Source organism: Ptiloglossa arizonensis, chromosome 6 (genome assembly GCF_051014685.1).
Source record: "Ptiloglossa arizonensis isolate GNS036 chromosome 6, iyPtiAriz1_principal, whole genome shotgun sequence".
Classification (NCBI taxonomy): Eukaryota; Metazoa; Arthropoda; class Insecta; order Hymenoptera; family Colletidae; genus Ptiloglossa; species Ptiloglossa arizonensis.
Genome location: NC_135053.1, coordinates 2,184,390 through 2,203,767, shown reverse-complemented (window position 1 = coordinate 2,203,767; position 19,378 = coordinate 2,184,390). Strand labels below are relative to the sequence as shown.

General features: G+C 42.5%; 1 protein-coding gene across 10 annotated transcripts in view; it reads left to right on the top strand.

Moving 5' to 3' along the window:
* LOC143148247 (uncharacterized) overlaps nt 1-17,730 on the top strand; it is a 94,899-nt gene extending 77,169 nt beyond the window's left edge. For 6 of the 10 annotated variants that reach the window (XM_076314401.1, XM_076314402.1, XM_076314400.1 and 3 more), the window contains 13 exons: nt 39-400; nt 1,089-1,317; nt 1,873-2,070; nt 2,181-2,384; nt 2,992-3,155; nt 3,582-6,599; nt 7,251-7,470; nt 9,094-9,891; nt 10,463-10,648; nt 12,992-13,507; nt 14,828-14,925; nt 15,005-15,185; nt 16,304-17,730. In XM_076314401.1, coding sequence (XP_076170516.1) covers nt 39-400; nt 1,089-1,317; nt 1,873-2,070; nt 2,181-2,384; nt 2,992-3,155; nt 3,582-6,599; nt 7,251-7,470; nt 9,094-9,891; nt 10,463-10,648; nt 12,992-13,507; nt 14,828-14,925; nt 15,005-15,185; nt 16,304-16,413 — 6,284 coding nt within the window. In that variant the 3' untranslated portion in view covers nt 16,414-17,730. Of the gene's footprint in view, nt 1-38; nt 401-1,088; nt 1,318-1,872; nt 2,071-2,180; nt 2,385-2,991; nt 3,156-3,581; nt 6,600-7,250; nt 7,471-8,595; nt 8,660-8,858; nt 9,892-10,462; nt 10,649-12,991; nt 13,508-14,827; nt 14,926-15,004; nt 15,186-16,303 lie in introns of those variants that run through there. The other 4 variants (XM_076314403.1, XM_076314404.1, XM_076314406.1 and 1 more) reach the window with 4 other exon arrangements.
* Nucleotides 17,731-19,378: the final 1,648 nt, after the last annotated feature.

Sequence of the window (19,378 nt, the reverse complement as noted above, 5' to 3'; positions counted from 1 at the left end):
ATCGATCTATTGATAACTCGATTAATCACCGTCATTAGGTGGCTGGCCAAAGGCGGAAGAAAAGAAAACTGACGAAAGGGTCGTACTAGAGGAGAGGGTGTTCGAGCTAGTCGAAAGATTGCCCGAAGAGGAAATGCACGCAGCGAGTAGCAGCGACAAGCACTTCTCCGCGGAGAAGATGTCCGCAACTGGGGGCGACAACGAAGTGCTGACCAAGATGTCGCAGACCATCACCGAATCATCCACCACGCACACGACCACGAAGAAAGAGTACATTTCATCCATGATGTCTTCGTCCACGTCGAAATCCGGACAGGAACCGACCAGCGTATGCGTGAAGACCACTGTTCACAGCACCGAGCAATCAGCCTCGGAGAATGGGGCACCTCCTATTGTTCAAGTAAGAGGATCGAGAGTTTGAAAATATATTGCAAAAATTGAGAATTCAGAACGAACTTGAACCTTGAGAATCATTAAAATATTTAATAAAACTCGGTACGATACAAAGAATATAATTCTTGTTATACACGTGTCTCATCGGGTTAATTGTAGCGTGAATATTTGTCAGTTGGAAATAAGATTAAGAATCGAAAGTTATGCGATGTTTAACGAAGATCATAGAATGGTATAACGTCTCTGATTTTGTAATACGTTAAGCACGGTTACGTAAAATTTTGAGACTGAAAGCAATTATACGTATAATAGAGTTTATTGAAAATTTTTAATTTGAAATAATAAATAGTAGTGGATAGTAAATAAAGCAAGAAGAAAGACATGTTACGGTACTCTTACGAAGTTTGTGCAATTGCATAAAGATTTAACGTGTTCGCGTGTCACCATGTATCTGCGATAATTTAGAAATACTATCGGTACTTCGAGTAAGAAAGTTTACAGAATTTTTCCTTTTCTTTAACGAAGTTTGAAAATAGATTAAAAAAACAGACGAGTCTTAAAATTAAATAGATAAGTAAAACTGCGAGTGAGATCGATACTTCCAATGTAAAGAATTTCAAACGGAGTACGATACAGTACTGCAAATTTAAGTGCAGATTTATGTATTCGTATTGTATATTTTCTTAATCGTATAGTCGTACAAAGTCGAAGAGCACGAGAAGATCATACAGGATCAACCAGGCGAAATACGACAAGAAAAGACGGTGGTTGTATCTCAAGATGAGGAAGGAATCAAACGAGACATCAAACTTGCACAAATACCGAAACCAACTAGGAAATCGACGGCACCAAGATTCGTATCACCGATCACAGGAATGATCGTAGATCAGGGCAGCGACATTGTTCTCGAAGGGATCATTGATGGTAAGATAGAAAAAATATTATTGATCGTTTCGCATTGTTCACTTATTAATTACATAATAATTGTATCCCGGCATAATAATTGTATCTTCTAAATTTCCTTAAAAAAAATAAGAATGTCGATATTTATGTTTTGGTAATTTTCTGGAACCAATCCGTGAACAGAATTTGATCGCTCTTTCTAATTTACTAAGCTTTCTCGAGAAAGTAGTAATATTAACACTTATATTTCCATAACTATCTCGAACCTGCCTGTAAACAGATTTTCATTGCTTGTTTGTTCAGCGGTTCGTTAACACATCTTACTTCGAAACAATGTTCTTCAAAAAAGATACGCGTTGTATTTTTGGCAAGCGTGTTGTTCTCTTTTCCATGAATCATCAAATTATTATCTCTGAAGCATTTGCACGACACGAGCAATTGCACTTTTGCCAGAATGATACTTTGTCGCAGAGTTTACCGACTCGCTGAGTTACGTCTAGCTGAAATTACTTTACGAAAGAACAAACGATGTAACCTTATCGGTGCCTCGACAACCGTTTTGCGTATCGTTTGTAGGCTACCCTCAGCCTTCGATAGTCTGGTCGAAGAATGGACAAGAACTGAAGACGAAGGACGGCATGCTTATAAGCTACTCGCATAATCACGTCCGTTTGGAACTGAAGAACGTTAATGTCAAGGACGCAGGGAGATACACTTGCACCGCGAGCAACGAGGTTGGATCTGCCAGCAGTACGGCCGATGTTGTTGTCAAAAGTAAGGCGAGATCTCGTTTGTACGTTAAAAACGCCATACTCGCAAATTCCACGTGTCGAGCTCAGTATTCGGAGTCGAGTAACGTGAAACTATTTTTCGACGAATTGCAGAAACGATATTCCCACCTGTGTTCGGTAGAAGACTTCAGGCCCAAGTCGTGAAACGAGGAGATCGTGTTAACATGGAAGTCGAAATAACAGGGACCCCGGAACCCACTGTTACATGGTTCAAGGACGACATTCCAATCAAGGAACGACCACCTGAACTGAGAATTAAGCAACAAGGAAATTGTTACATGCTGATCATCGACAAAGGTATTTCCATAATTGTGGTATAATTTATTAAATTATAAACGATTAACAATAGCTTAAACAATAGCTAGATAATAGCGAATAACGTGATTATGATACAACTCTCTAAAAAAAATTACAACTCTTGCACAGATTCTCTCACCTCCGCTACACACTCTCTTACACCTTCCCTCGTTGTTCGCCAAATTTCGCTGTGTCTTCTATGACCCCTACCGACCCTTACTTTTTCTTAAAGCTACGTTTTCTTAAGCCTACGTTATGCTAAAATTACGATATTGCATAATTATTTTTTTAACATTATCTCTTCCATTCTTCTTCTATCGAATTATAATTTTTTGCAACCACTACTGGATTAGTCTTGGGGTTTTTCCATTGTAGAAGAAATACTATGACACTTCAACTTTGAACAACTGTAAATGTACAACTGTGAAAATATGTTTAGAAAAATAAAACGACGAACCTAATAGCACCGTTTCGTATCGAACGATAAAACTTATTGGACAACCTATTACGTTGGTTTCATTTTTAACTATCCTATAGATTTTAAGTCGATTAATGTCGCCAACGAATCGTTAGGTTTAACCTACTAATTGTAACACACATCCTTTAGCTAACAAGGAACATGCTGGGAAGTACATGGTTCGGGCAACGAACGCTGGTGGGGAAGCGCAAAGCATAGCCGACTTTGCTGTTTTCGAGCCAACACCGGATACGATGGTCGAGGTTCACAAAACTGTTGTCTACGAGAACATGCAGGACAAGAAAGTTCTTCAGGTAATTATATCTTTGTCGTACAAAATTCCTCCTCGTAAACATTTCGCAACAATCATTTTGCACTGTATCGAACAACTTGAGTAAATGATGCAGGTTTTTACACGTTACTCTTTATGGAACAAGTTTAAATCTCCTTTTACGCGGTGTACGTCTTCTAATAAAAAATTAAACAATGTTTGGAAACGGCTATAAAAGATAATCGGTCACGGGTAGAGTTAGAAAAGAGTTTTACCAATCGTTGGAGATAGTTACGTAAGAGATTTACCGATCTTTGGACAGTGTTCATCGATCGATACTTTTGGAGACCGTTAGAAAAGAGATTTATCGATCTTTGACTTCTAACTACCAAGAAGATCGATAAATACTACAATAATGGAATTCCCAGTAAACTCAGTTAATGTTATTTCTGTCTTCGTATTTACATAGTCCGAGGAAAAGAAAGGCGACTCTTCTATGAAACAGACAAGCGAACAGTTATTTACGAAAACGATCCAACCGAGCACTATAATAAAACCGCCCCCGAGCGTAACGTCCACCTCGATGTCTCAAACGAGCCGTACAGTAGAGAAGATTGCAGAACCCGAAGTTAAGATATCCCGATCGGAAACTATCTCGTCGACGATGGAATCCCATCAAACGGAGACCAAATCGGAACAGAAGTTCCACATGAAGTTGGAACACAAGACACCGCCGATATTGGAGCCGAAGAGGGAAGAAAAAACGACAATCAAAGAAGTGATTTGCGAAGAGAAGAAGATCGTCGAACCAAAGAGCACGTTTGTCGAAGAGAAGACCACGATCGAGAACGAGAACGTAGAGACGTCGACGATCGCCAAGAAAGACGCTCTGAGTTTCTTCGAGTCTATGACAAAGGAGACCGAGACGGTACCAAAACGACCGAAAGAGATGATTAAATTGGTAGACGATACCGACGGCCACGAAGTGAAGGTTGGAAAGCTAACGAAGAATTACGAACGATCCACCACGTTCCAGGAAGTCAAGAAGCCAGAGCCCAGACCCCCGGAGGTCCACACTACCAAGAAGGCTGTTCACGAGATCTTCACGAAGCTGGAGCAAGGAACTGGACCATCTCGGGGGGTCGATAATAAATTATTCGACTTCCCCTACGAATCCTATAAACCGTCACCCGTGGAAACGAAAAAGAAGGTCGTGGAGGAAACGATCACCTCGGAATCCTCCTCGGTTCAAGGATCTACGACCGTGTCGAAAATCGAGACTCGCTCGGAAAGCTCCGAGGTATTGATGGGGGGTTTTAACCTGGTACCGGAACCACCTCCGGAGATTGGCTACATGCCCAAGCCGGAAGAGGTAAAAAAAAAACGCCCCGAAGTGTCCATCAAGGCCAAGCAGCTTCAGGAGTCCTTTGAGAAGACCCTGTCCCCCATCGATGCGCCAATCGGCGGTATAAAGATCTTCCCCTCGCCCTCACCGAAGATCACCGAACCTCCGAAATTCACCGAAACTTCGAAATTTGCTTCAACGTTTTCAATGCCGCCACCTCCTTTCCAACTCGAGAAGAAAGAAATAGTCGAGGAGCCCTGCGTTAAGAAAGACGTCCACGAGAAGAAAGATCATCCGCCATCCTTCAGACCGACCTCTCCGAGCAGACCTTGGTCCTCGTCCTCCGACGTGGAGACGAGATCCCATATATCCACCGATCTCTCCGAGTACAGGTGTCACTCCGCAGCCTCCAGTCATCAGGAAATTTTGAGATCCAGCTCGCCCAGACCATCAGCGGACGCTCTGGCGATGGAGAAGTCCTGGGCGAAGAAGTGCGCCGATTCCACTAGGAAGTCTTGGCCCCCGCAGGAGGAGACGGTCCCCAAATTCAAACACGAGTGGCAGACACCCCCCGAAGAATACAAAACCTCGTCGAAGGAGTTCAAACGCGAGGTGGAGGAGTTGCCGGAAGGCGGGATCAAGAAGACCAGCAGCGAGTCGTCCAGCACCCTGGAGAGACGTTCCTGGAGCACGAAACAGGAAACGACCGAGAAAATTGCGAAACGAGCTCCATCGCCACCGAGGACCCAACCGATCATTTACAACGCGGAGACGATCAAAGTGGATCACACGGTGAACAAGATCGAGGAGAAATCGATGTACGAGAAGTACAGCAGCGAATACGACACCAAGAAGTCGGAAGTATCGGAGAAAATCGAGCAGTTCAATTCGAAGAGTCGTTGGTCCGGCGTCGACGACCTGAAGGCCCCGAGTCTCGTCAGGAGTGTCGAGACGCCTAAGAAACCGGTGGTTCAATTGTATCGTACGGCCGAACCAACCCCACCGACCGATCGGATCGTACTGGAACCAGGTCCACCGCCGGAGATCGGTTACATCCCGGCACCGGTGTGCAGGGAGAAGAAGATCGAAACGATGGAGAAACATACGGAAGTGTCTCTGGAGAAACATCAACCGACCAAGATACCACCAGGTGGCATTAAAAGTGCCACTATACCTCCATCCCCTAAGAAAGAAGAGCCTCCGGCGCTACCACCGAAAGACGTCCGAATGACTCCACCTCCGCTACCGGCCAAACAATATGCTCCTCCAGAACCTTTGGAACCGTTTCCATTCAAACCTTCTCCGACACCTTCGGTCACGAAGGCGCCAAAGTTAGCTCCTCCGCCAACGCCCACGAAATTCGTGAAAGGATCCTTCAGTTTGGAGAGCGACTACGAGTCGGACATGGACAGTTACGTGAAATCAAAATGGAGACCGTACACGAGCGACAACGAAGAGCCACGTTATCGAAAAGTTCAACCTCCGGTACCCAAACAACCGACCAGGCCAAAGTCCACCGAACCCGAACCTCTTCCACCTTCCAAGTTCGAGGTTCCTCCGGAATCGGTTGGTCTACCTAGGCCAACGATAATGAAAGAACATCAGGAGAAAATCTGCAAGAAAACTACTACCGTGAAGAGACTGGAGAAGGAGGTGAAACAACAACAGCAACAAAAGTATCAGCCTGTTCAACCAGCACCGGTGGAACTGAAACCCGGCTCCCCTCCAATTTACGTTCAACCAGCCACCAAGAGTTCAGCGCCTAGAAGTCCACCGATCAAGAAGCCAGAATCTCCAAAGTTCAAGGTGAAGATGTTCCAGCAGGAAAGCGGCTACATGGCAGACACCGACGAACCTCTTCAACAAAAGACTTCAGTCTCGTCTACGCAGAAAAGCTTCGGTAAACACGAATCCTCTTCGTCCAGTACGTCTCACATGGAGTCGCGTTCCTCTTATTCGGAGAGTCGATCGGAATTCTTCGAGAGCAAGAGTTACGACAGCCGTCAACAGCAACAGAAGATGGAATCCTTTACCCCGTCCGTGCCCCCAGTCGCGAAGCAGCCGCCCCAACAACGTAGCTCCTTCATCGAGAAGAGTTACGCTTCCAGCGCCACCTCTCCGTCGAGATTCGTGTCTACGAAGGTTCGAGAGCGTGTGTGCCTTTGCATCGCTTTCTATGCACGCAGACCGGACTAATTTTCAGAACGAAGATCGTTAGTCTAGGCGGCTAGAGTGTCTATCCTAGTGTGCTCAGTTTGTACGTTTCACGCATGGACACCCGACGCGAATTGTTTTTCCTTTTTTCTTTTTTTTTCTTTTATTTTCTTTTTTTTTTTTTTTTTTTTTTGCAGTAGAGCGGAGTAACGATGCTGCCGTCGCTGAAGTTTGGATATCGTTAAACTTGCGTTATTTTTGTACCCAATAGCGTAAACAGTTTTTGTTCTGTTTTTAACAGGATACGCTTCGTACAGTGTGTTCAGCGTTTTATGTGTTTTAGCGATTTAGAAACGTTGATATATGTTCTTTAACCCTCACTTGGTAGCGTTTTTGGTCATGGGTGCCTAGCTGCGGTACTAGAGGTTATGGGTATTCAATTAATGCAAATACTTCGGTTAATGGCAAATTGTGCTGTAAAGAAACTCACGGATATTTGAAAAGAAATTTTATTATCTATGCATCAATTGAGGGTAAATTGTGCGTCTTTGTGTTCTTAGATTAATAATACCCTATTGATTTAACGATCGGTGGGGTTGTCCGAAAGGGTTGTACAAGTGTGTTTGTTTTGTTTTTTAGGAAACTGTTTCTACCACGGATCAATCGCAAAAGAAATTCGAAACAGCGAAGAAAATCCTGCCCCCCTCTCCCAGTCCTTCCAAATTCGTGAAGGGCGAATTTCGCGAAAGCGACTACGAGAGCGATTACGATGGCAGAATACCGCCACTTTGGAAACCGCGAGGCTACGAAAGCGACGATACGACTTTCAGACCCGTGAAACCCCATCTTGCTGGTCCAGGTATTTATGAATCTTAATATACGGAAATGTTTACTTCTTCGAATTTGAAATTTGGCGGAAACATTGGAAAGAAAAATGGATGGCAAGATCTCGCTTTTGGGCAAAGAAAGATACAACGCTCGAAATAGTTGAGGAATTTTTCCTTGGTGAGATACTTGATAGTTTTAATGTCGTTTATATTATTTTGATAAATTATAAGCTCGGTAAAAATAAAATTTACTCCTTTCGATGAACGATACTTGGGTTATTTTCAAAATTGACCCAGACACGTGGTCCTCTAATTACTTCAACGATTGTACAAAGTAATTCGCTGGATACTACAGTTTGGGAAAAGATTTTATTCCGATTTTAAAATTAAATATTTCCAACGAAACTTATTTCGCTCGAAGAATGCTCATTGAGTACAAAAATGTTGTATTCGGGATATTTCGTGCTTTCGAACATTAAAGATTCTAAGTATGTTTCTTAATGTCTTCTTTAGTTAACGCAAAGACGAGTTCAATTGCGTATCGTAACGCGACCTCGAAATAGCCTAGAGCTTTCGAGAGAATTTAGTAAATATAGTATCATTGTCCACAATGTTACAAGAGTCGATATATTTTATTTACAATATACATACATAAATAGCAGATTACTCGTATAATCTATTCGTCCTTTCCGTTTTACGAGAAACGTTCGAAAGTCGTATTCTAGTATCGTACACCATTGTTTCTCATCGTCGATCGTAATATCGTACCGAACGATAAGTAAACTTCGAACTTGTCTCGATATTTTCAATGTCACAGAGTATTCGAAAGAAGATGAATGTTCTTCGTCTTCGACGAACGAAGAGAGTTGAAACGAAACATTTTGTACGACAAGCAGAAAAGTTTTCGCAAAATCTCGAAAAATTTCTCTCCGGGTATCTCGCCATCCAATACTTGAATTCACGCTTCTTTCAAAATTGATAGTCCCTTCGAACAACGGTAAATATAACGGTGAACGGGAATCCGACACGTTGCGTGGAAACTAGTGTAAATTGTAGAAAGAAAAAGAAAAGAATAATGCTTTCCAACGACGTTGGTATAAGATAAATCGAACAACCGATATCGATGGTTCTCTTACTCTTTGACAACTTTTTTCCAGCTTACAACAACTAGTCCTCCTGGCAAGCTTTCTTCCCTTCTCGTTGTTTACCTCGCAAGACAAGTTCTCCTCTCTTCCTGCTTCGCTTGCTTCTCTCTTTTCTTCTCGGCCACTCGAAGTACGTACTTGAGTTCTCCCCGCTTTGTTTCCGGTTCTCTTCTCCCCCCTTTTGGCTCGTGGCTAACAATCCGGCTTCTTCGTTTTCATCGCTTGTTCTCTACTCCGCTCGTCACTCTCACGCTGGTTTCACCTTCGTTCTAAAGCAACTCGTACGACGTGATGGTGCACGCGATCACCCACGACGTAAACCGTCCCCGAAGACAACCCGAGATCAAAAACGCGCGAGGCCTTTCTCCCGATTCGATCTCGATGTCGCGTGAAACCTCCTCGGGGGTGGTGGTGGCGACGCCTCGCACCCTCAGCCCGCTTTCTTCGTCACGTTGGCCCCGTCTGTCCGATGATCGAGGTCACCCGGGAAAAACTATTTTCTACCGATAGGGAAACCGAGGGAGCCACCTGCGCCGCTGATCGAAGAGATTTCGACGCGCGGCCAGAGAACTAAGGAGCTCGAGAAGAGGGTGGAAAAGACGACGACCACACCGACGAAACCCAAGACGGTTCTTCTGCCCGGTTCGCCGCCGGAAATCGCGTACGCGCCACCGCAGCCTCAACCGACCTATTACGAGGCACGTACGGGACCACCGTTCCACAACGCGATCGGCACGGAGACCAAGAAGACGGTCAGGATGGACGAATCCACCGAGAATAGCCGGAGAATCGTCACCGTCGAGCAGACCAGCCGCGTTATCAAATTCGGCGACACCAAGAAGACAGCGGCTGATTTCGTCGGCTTCGACACCGCGGCCAATCAGAGACAGAAATCCCAGTTCAAAGTGCCAATGCCGAAGAAATTCGTCCAGGGTCAGTTCAAAGAGTCCGATTACGAGAGCGACATCGACACCAGGATCAGACCCAAATGGACACCCTCCGATAGCGACAAGGAGGAGCCGCGTTACAGAAAGGTTCAACCGCCAGCCGTCAAGTCTCCAAGATCGTCCAGTGCACCGGTTAGACAGGAGCACGTGGTCTCGCCGATGGAGTTCGATACCGGACCACCGGTTCTGAGGAAACAGACCTCGATGACGCAGCTCCGGGACGAACGTAGAACGGAAACGTTCGATTCTCATCTGAAAACCCCGAGGGACGTTACGTCCAAGCGGGACGAAACGCTGAAGCCCGGCTCACCGCCCGAGTTTGGATACGTATCGAGGAACGAGATGAAGAAGGCCGCCAATCGTAAGAATCACGTCAATGTCTCTGTTTACGTACCGCTTACTTGTCGACGTCAAGTTGCTTTTTCAAATCGGTGGAAGTTCACGAGAATCGATCACGGATTTCTGGAATCTTCCAACGTGCTCGGGACTAGGGAGGGAATGTAAACGAGTAATTTGAAAGTCACGAGATAATTGCACGTTCGAAGAATCAAATTGCTGGTTCGCGAGGCGATGCTTTAGCTTATCGCGCGAAAGTAACTCCAGGATAGCTATAGATCGAGCAGACAACTTTCGAGAGAGACGTCACAGTGAAATTTCACTAACGTGTACGTGTACACACGTACTCTCGTTGTTATCTATGCGTTATTATCTTCCGAACTGTTCGTTACTGTTTTTTTTTTTCTTTTTTTTTTTTCTTCTTTCATTTCTTCGTTTACATCTCATTTCGAGTATCGCTGCGCATCGCACTTCGTCTTTTCATTCTAATTCTCTCTATCTCGCATACATATATACACATACTCTTCCCTCGCCTGTTCAAAATTCGCTGGCAAGCTCTCTTCTCCCGTAACACGAAAAATCTGAAACATCCGCAGACGTCGCGTCGCGTCATATGAGCGACATGACCAGCAGCTTCAAGTCAAAAACCGAGAGATTCGTCAACGACATCCAGTCGGATCTGAAGCAGGGCAAGCCGATCCTGAAACATCCGGCCGACAACCGAGCCAGCGATGGCGACGAGCCCCGAACTTACAGAGAGGAATCTCGAGTCTCGGAACACGGTAATCGATTTAGCCACTACAATTCGTTCGTCGAGTCGTCCCTGAAAGAACGAGCTTTACGATAATATTCGGCAAACGTCGTAACCGGAACCACTTCGATGAGTTCGAGAGTACGGTAGAGCCGCCATTTTTCGAACCAACAGAGAGAAATTGAGAAAATTTTCGAACAGTAGAATATTCTCTTCACAATCGACAATAGAACGATAGAATATTTTTCATCATTTTATACTTGAAATGAAAAGAAAGATATAAACAAACAATTTTCTCAACAGTTTACGCATCTCGTATCTTTTTAACTATTAAATCCCACAAGTATTTTTAACGTTTTAACAGACATACGCGGAACTGCGTTTCTTTTGTGCTCTCTTTTAACATTGCAAATGTTTAGAAGAGTCCTAGTAAAGATATTTTTAATACCAATGATAGAAAACTTTCTCGATACCACGTAACCTTTATTCTCCGATGTGTTATTTGTTACTGTATCGACGCTTCAACGTTATTCTTTTTCGTATTAAATTTCTGTGAAAATTCACTTTACCTTTATGGCAAAATGTTTCGATAAGGAAAGAGATAATCTACGAGGATATACTTTGTTTCGAAAGCATCTCGATGATTGAACATTTGGATAATGGAGGTTCTATTGTATCGGTTTTAATAAACTTTGATCGGACGAAGATTACAGAACAGTTCATTGTTAATCCTTCGGAGACACAATGTAATTTAACACCTTAGATACATCGAGTTTTTTGGGGTCAATTTATTTTTTCAGTCGACTCAGCGCTACAAAGAATGCATTCAGTTCTTGACAAATTCCTCGAAGTACATTGTCCTCAATTTTGTCTACGCAAAGTCTTCAATTTGAGATTTTTGAGTATAAGAGTCGATCACGGTCACTTTCTATCTTCGTAATGGAAATAAATCTTTCGCGGGCGACATTGAAACAAATCGAACCAGATTAAATAGTGACTTTCGAACGATCTTCGTTGAAACCTATATTGAGATTTCACAGTCGCTCTTGAAATCGTGTTTAGATGTCGTTTAAATACTTTGTGCGACAATATCAAGCAGAAAACTATTGCTATTGTCCCAATGACTATATACCTCATTGTTTCCTACGTGCCGCTACAATAATCGCCTTGTACTTACCATTAATGGGCAAATAATGAATTATCGTCGCATTAGCGAGCACGTCGCTGAAAGTATCGATTACACTTATCTTATTTCTGAAAATGTCTTGCAAAATATAATATATCGAACAAAGGTCGTATTATTTGATACAGTTAAAGTTGTTGTATAAACTTTGGTTGCGAAAGAAAGACTTATTTTACTTGAAAAAACTGAAGGTGACCTTGAAATTTTTAAAGGTGCAAGCTATAAACAGAATCTTAATATCTATAGGATCAATATTCATATCATAATAATACAATATTTATAGGAATCGGTTCTTTTCTTTGGATGAAAATTATTAATGATTGTTGTGAATTCCGTTTCTTTTCTCCTCGTACTGAAAAATAACTTTGCGAGATAAAATTTTGATCGCTTTACAGGGATTTGGAACAATAACTTCCTTGGTAATGTGTCTACTCTAGCAATCGGTCTCTATGTCGATAGAGTTATTCCAAATAGATTCAAATTTTAAACGATAAATATTTTCTCATCGAGAAACTAGTCGTTTATTTAGTCGAAAGCAAGACAAGACGGTACCTTTTCGCGTATTAGAGTCTCCAATCGACTTTCATTCGACGCTTCAAAATTGTTGTCGAAGCTATTCAAAATTTCTTTGATCTCAGTCTCACGAAACATTATTTTCCATTCGGAGTGATGTCGTTTACCGAGCAATCCCGTTTGGTCGGTAAATGTGTTCTACGTTTATTGGACGATTAGCTCAAAATCGAAAGGGTCCTTCGTCGCAGATTTTTCACCGGAAGACTTTCACCTTCGATAAATAGCACAATCGACGTCCAGGTTTTACCTTCGTCGCAAAATACAGTCAACAGCCGTAGATCTTGTTTCTATTCTCGATAATCTGTATAATCTATTGCTTCGTATTTTTTGTAAAGGGGATCAAATTTAAACGAACTTTACAGCAGTAAACGTACCATCTAAATATCCGTTGCAAATTAATCGCGACGATTATTATATAGACAAGAAAAAGAGAAGTCGAAGAAACCGTGAAACTGTAAAATATTTGCAATACATTGCCGAAATATCTATTCCAAATTAATCGCGATACAGACAACAAGAAGAGAAGTCGAAGAAAACGTTAAACTGTAAAATACTCGTTCGAACGTAACCGATACGTAACGGTGCCAACTAAATCTCTCCGCGCCGTGACGATAACAGGAACGAAGCAAATCGATCCGGACACGGGACTGATATACTTCAAATACGACTTTGGCTACGAGTTTGGGATCGTGCTACCCGGCGAGGGTAAGAAAACGGTGACCAGCACCAACAGGACCATTCAGGGCCAGAGACGCGCCAGCGACATCGAGGTGCCGATCGTTCACGAGTTCACCACGAGGAAAGAAAACGGTTTCACGAAGAGAACTGGCACGACGACGTCCACCGGTCGTCAGGCGAAACCTACGAGCAAGTTCGGCACCTCGAAGACGGTCAAGTGGGAACCAACGTCGGAGAGCGAGTTCTCGGAAGCGGAGGACATCAGAAACGCGAGGAAAAGGCACCCGGACGGTGGGAACAGTATGGCGCCACCTAGCCTGGTCATACCTTGCTCACCGTCTCCGTCCAGATGGGATCACACGACGCCCAGTCCGCTTTCCCTGAGTCCAAGCTTACCGAGCCTCTCCCCGAGATACAGTAGCGCCACAGGACCACCCAGCAACGTCGATTCCGCAGGTACTGGCCTGCTTCTTCGTCGATTAGCGAGCTACTTGACGTTTGCTTCGCCTATTTCCACCGAACGCCGCGCTCGAAGCACCCGATGCTACAAACGCTGCAACCGTGTTTCGTATATCCGCCATTGCACCTTGCTTTTACCTCTGCCGATTGTTTTCTTGTTTTTTACGATCTCCATGATTCGAACCTCGAGGAGCTGTGTGTTCACTTGAGAGCTGATTTCGAGGTTCGTCGAACGGGTGCACCGGAAATTCTCAGGAATTCTCTGTGTCTGGTTTCTTCACTGATAAGGGGCACTTACGATCTGTATCGGCGCTTTTTTAATGGGATCTGAATTAGATTATAGGGCTCGACGGGGAGAAACAAACTGTAGAATATCAGCTGCACATGATCAACCATTGTTGTAAAATATTACATCGAATAGAGGAGGATTCGTAATCGGAAGGTTTTCGATTGAAGTTTTGCTTATCGATAATATTTTTCTTTTAAATTGTCTCGTACCTTTCCACTTTCTTTTTCAATGACAAAGCACAGGAATTGTGAAACACGTGTTACGATCATTTAAAACCACTTTTTGCGGAAAGTTGTATCAGTACGGTTGCTTTGCATTCATCTGGTACAGATTGTAACCTTCCTTTACGAGCTAATTAGAATCTCGGATGAAACGCGTGTCGCGAATTTAAAGTTATTTTTGTGGAAAGTTGTATCGGTAATACGGTTACTTTACATTTACCTGGTGCAGATTGTAATCTCCTTTTGCGAGTTAATTAGACTTGTATCGAGCCGCACGAAAAATCAGTTTTCAAGGAAAGGCAGTTTACACTCGGAAGCCCAGTGTTTATAAAACCCGTTTGATGAGAAATTTCGTAGGACCTCTGCGAGTGAACTTTCTTCACTGGATCTGATCCCATCGGGAGAAGCATGGAGAAGTTTGAAAGGTCAAAGAAGCGAATATCCTGGTTTTCACCTTCACGTGTTAACTTCTTTCGAGGAGTTTGAATGTTGGTCCGATCCTCTCTGTCTCACCTTGCTCCACTGTAATAAAAAATGCTTCGTCTCCGGAAAATCGAAAATTCGTTCGATTTTCTTGTCACCGTTTCCTCGAGTTTGAGTTTTCCATGCTTTCGTTCCTTCAACGGTATTAAGGGTGATTTTCTTTTTTCAACGAATTGCTTTTGTTTGCTACATAATTTCTGGCTTTCGTCACGATTTTACGTGACATACGAATTTCACCCCGAACAATTTTCCACGCTGACGAGTGTATCGCTGTCGTTCGAGTACGTCGAGATTACTCGGGTTAAATCGAGCCGATTATTCTAGGATCACCGTGGCCAACCACCAATGGAGTGGCCTCGAGCAAAGAAGTGATTCAGCCTTACCTCGAAATACTACCGAAAAAGGCTCCTCTTTTCATCACGGTAACTCTTTGAACCGCAATTAAAAGCTATTCTTTCGATTCGAATGGTCGTTTGTACAAATTACGAACACGAATTTCAGCCTTTAAGAGACATTGCAGTGGTGAGCGGGCAAACTGCGAGATTCGAGTGCATCGTGCAAGCTGAGCCACAGCCTAACATCCTTTGGTCCAAGGACGGTCGAATCGTCGAGAATTCTTCGAGCTATGAAATCCATTATCGGAATGGCGTTTGTCGTCTGACCATAGTGCGAGCCTTTCCTGGTACGTGATTAATTTCACTGAAAACTAATACCAATTAGACTACTCTCTAATACCGCGAACTTTCAAGCTTTCTGGAATATCGTAAATATTAACACATTTTGAAATATCGTTTAAGATCGTACCAGAATAGAATATTTTAAAATAACGTCGATCTTTAAGTATTCGAATGCCAATGTGAGAGAGTAATTAACGATTTCTTCGAATATTATGGAGAAACAGAGATACGAATCTAAACAAAGTTAGGCAAAATTTTATCGAATTATATTATTAATTACTTTGATCCATGTTTATTCTAATTGAACCACGTGTTATATATTTAGGATTAATGTTTTCTATTTATATGTGTATAATATTACTCTACGTTGTTGGTTCAACTGGAATAAATACGTGTCAAAGTTTCTCAAACATACAGTGTCCAAAGTATTTCATTGGCGAATAAACAATACTCGGTACTGTGGTGGATCTACAAAGTAATCAAACTGTATAAATAATAAAATTAGTGAAAACAAATGAGATCAGCGACACACTCGTCGAACATTAATCACGAAACAACTATCCTTAGTTATGACTAATTAACTTAATGAAACGTTAACAAACAAGAAACAGAATATAACAACTTCTGAATGGTTATCGAGAGCTAAATTTATCAACGTTTAATTAAGGCTGAATTACTTCATCTCGAAATTTCGACCGAAATTGGAGGTCCCTTTCAGAAACCTACTTAACAAACGAACATAAAAATAGTGATTGATTTTGTTTTCAAGATCCCCACGTGCGAACTTATGGCACTATCTCGAGTTTGACTTTTTACATTTTCCTGCAATGTTCACAAGATGAGAATAATACTACAGTTATAACCGTAATATCTTCTGCTTGGTACATATAAATAGAAACTACGATCGAAATTTCTCCGAGATCGACAGCTACGAGTTTAACTGGTAGTAACGCATTTTGATCCATGTCGGGCACAACGTGCCTGACTCGTAGTTTAAACCGAACGAACTAAAAAATCATTGTATTTTCTCTCCGATTCGTACCAGTAAAACGGACGAACGAAATAATTCTAATCGAATTTACCGCTTCGGTTTTTCGTTAACCGAATCTCTTTTTTCTTGCAGAGGACGCTGGCACATACGCGTGCACCGCAACAAATAGCTTAGGTTCGACAGTGACTTCTGCCACCTTGCAGGTGCCAGGTAACAGACGATCAGTATACGCGCCTATTTAATAATGGTCGAGAGGGGATTTAAAACGAAAAAAAAAAGAAATACGCAACGCAATCTAATACGAAGGTGGTGGAACATTGTGCCTCTCTGACTTCGATCGGCTGTAATCACGATTCGCATTCATTTCGTGTCATTGATAGAATAGAAAAGAAAAACCAAACAACGAATACCTTTCGATCGACAACATTGAAGAAATTTCGATAGGTGTACGAAAAAAAAAGAGATCGACGGATATAAGAACAATTCGGATCACGAGAAAAATGAAGCGCCTGTAATTAGTCATTTTCGCGGGCATTGTCAACGTATGTTGGATTCGGGTATCGAATTCGGTCGAGCAGAGACTACAAGATATGGAAAAAGAAGTATTAGTTGTTGGCGATTTTTTTTTCTGCATTTTGTATACGAGAAACGATTTTGCGACAGGGGCGAGGAGAACTAGTCATTGATAACCGAATAGTGAGAAGTCGAAGAAAATTCGGAAAAGCTGATGGAATGCTTTTTACTTCTTTGATCAGCGCGTAGTGAGCTTCCTCGAATGCATTTTTTTTCTGTCGTTGTTGCCGTTGAACGATTTGGAAACGCTTTTCAGTAGGTCGTTTTTCTCTGATTTCTATCTACTTCCCTTCGATCCCTTTCTTCGTCCACTCCTACTATAAATCTTTCACGTTCTCTATTTTTCTCGGGTATCCTTTCTATCGCTCTCTATCGAGCACGCAGTATACTATAAGTATTCTTTCGTTATTTTTCTCTCTAATCTTCTTTTTTCGCCCGCCCCGTCATAGATTTAGGAATTCGCGGTATATTTTCGAGTTTCGCGGAGCGTCGATCGAGAGATCCGAACGAGACGACCACGAGAATTGTTTCGTGAGCCTAATTGTATTCGAACGAGCGTAAGCTCGGTCGGAGTCTCTCGTTCGAATTGTTTCGAGGAAATTTCGCAAATTACTTGCGGTCTAAAATTATCACGCCGTGATTCCGTTCGAAACGATGCTAGTCACTCGGTCAAAGCTGAACGCGAGCAAGAGAATTATTTATTGTTAAGGGTCGGTAACTGCCGATGGTTTTCACAACCTCGAGCGTATCGAGACGCACGTCGCGGACCTTTCTCCGGAGATTGGTTTGTCCTCGAATCCGTTATTAAAAAAAAAAAAAAAGAAAAAAAAAACGCTTCGTCGCTTGTAGAGAAATTCAAACAGGAGAAGACGATCGAAGACGATCACAAGTTGTCATCTACACTGTCATTCATCGCAGCAACAATTTATTGATATACTGTGTAAATAAACGTGTGCTTCCTCTGCAATACAAAAACTTGGGTACTATGGTGTGACGAATTATTTTCTCAGCCCTCTTTATTTATCCCATTCCTTCCTCTTTATTTCTCTCTCTCTCTCTCTCTCTCTCTCTCTCTCTCTCTCTCTCTTTCTCTTTCTCTCTCTGCTCTATTCTCTGTGGCTGGTTGTTCTCTGCCGATAGTACAAAACAAATTTTCACTCGCTGGAGCAAAGCATCACTGGTAATGGCGCAGAATGGTAGGTCCATTGCTAATGTAACGGGTATCAGCATGACATAGTAATAAGAGGTGACTAACCTAGCTGCTCTGTTCAAGTTTATCGGTGCAAAGCGTCGTTCTCGCTATCGGGAAAAAGGGTTCGAGATTTTAAGAATGTATTGTACGATCGTTAAAAGGAAAAGATGCTTAATCAACGAGTAAATCGTAGTAAAATGCAATCTTTTGTTCCAATAATATCGAGTCTTCTATTTGAATGTTCAAGTGATACTAAAAGCCTATATTTGGCAATAAATATCGCTCGTTGAATTCATCGATAAAACATAACAATCATCGGACACGATCTCGGAACGAAGAATCACAATTTACGACGACCTCTTTTCCGAAACTAAGGTACACACGTTTCCCCCTAAACTACGAATACTATGCGCTCTTAAACTCTCGAGCCCGTTTCTCGATGGCCTAGAAAAATACAGAATATTTATCTTTTCAAAAATAAAGAACGAAGATCCAACGAATCGTAAAATAGTAAAAATTCGAAGCAAGATCTTCGCGAATGTTTAATTTATCGTGTAAATGAAAATAAATTAGGCACAGGGAGACCGACGGAACAGCAGAACCGATGGAATGATTTTTCGGTTGCGTTATTGCGACGTATGTCTCGTTTCGAATGTTTCGAAAATTCGTTTCTTTTTGTAGCAAATCGGGGCGAAGCACGGATCGAAAAATAAGGCGTTACGAATAAACGGGACGCTCAATGCCGCAATAACGTATCGAAAGCATTGTTCCACCTTGCTCTTGTTGCACGATTAGTCATACGTATTTCGGGTACTCACTTATTTTGGGAGGGAAAAAGAAATATGCGGAGCGCAACATCGCTACTAACATTCGGAATTACTAACACCGACGCGGTTAACGGTGTGTGCACGTCGTGTGGGGACGTTGATTGGACTTTTCGTTAATCGCTCTCATCGCGAGATCGTGTGTATTTGGTCGAGTGTAACTCAATACCGGTGATGTTGGAGAAAGACTCGATCAGACCACGATCAATTTTTACAACGTACAACTCGAACGTCCGAAAGATCGATTCGTTAAATAATCCAGACCATTTCCGATATCTCGAAAGACATTTTAACAACGACGAAATTGAAATTCCGCTGTTGAATTATTTTCGGAAGAATTTACCTAATTTTAAAGTCGCGTCTACGCGCAACACCGCGCACAATTTTCGGACAGCTGTTCCACTTTACCTAAAATTTTCTAACGTTCTCCACGCGGATCTCTACGGATCTCTAGCTAAAATTTACAGCACGTTTCACAGGAAGTTGCGCGTTTCTTAGTCGCCCAAGTATCGAGGAAAATGGATCTCGAATTACGAAATGCAAAAGGAAAGCAACGTGGAGTTTTACGAGCGTAAGTCGTGAACAAGGTTCGACGAAATGTCAAGAATTCGTGAAATT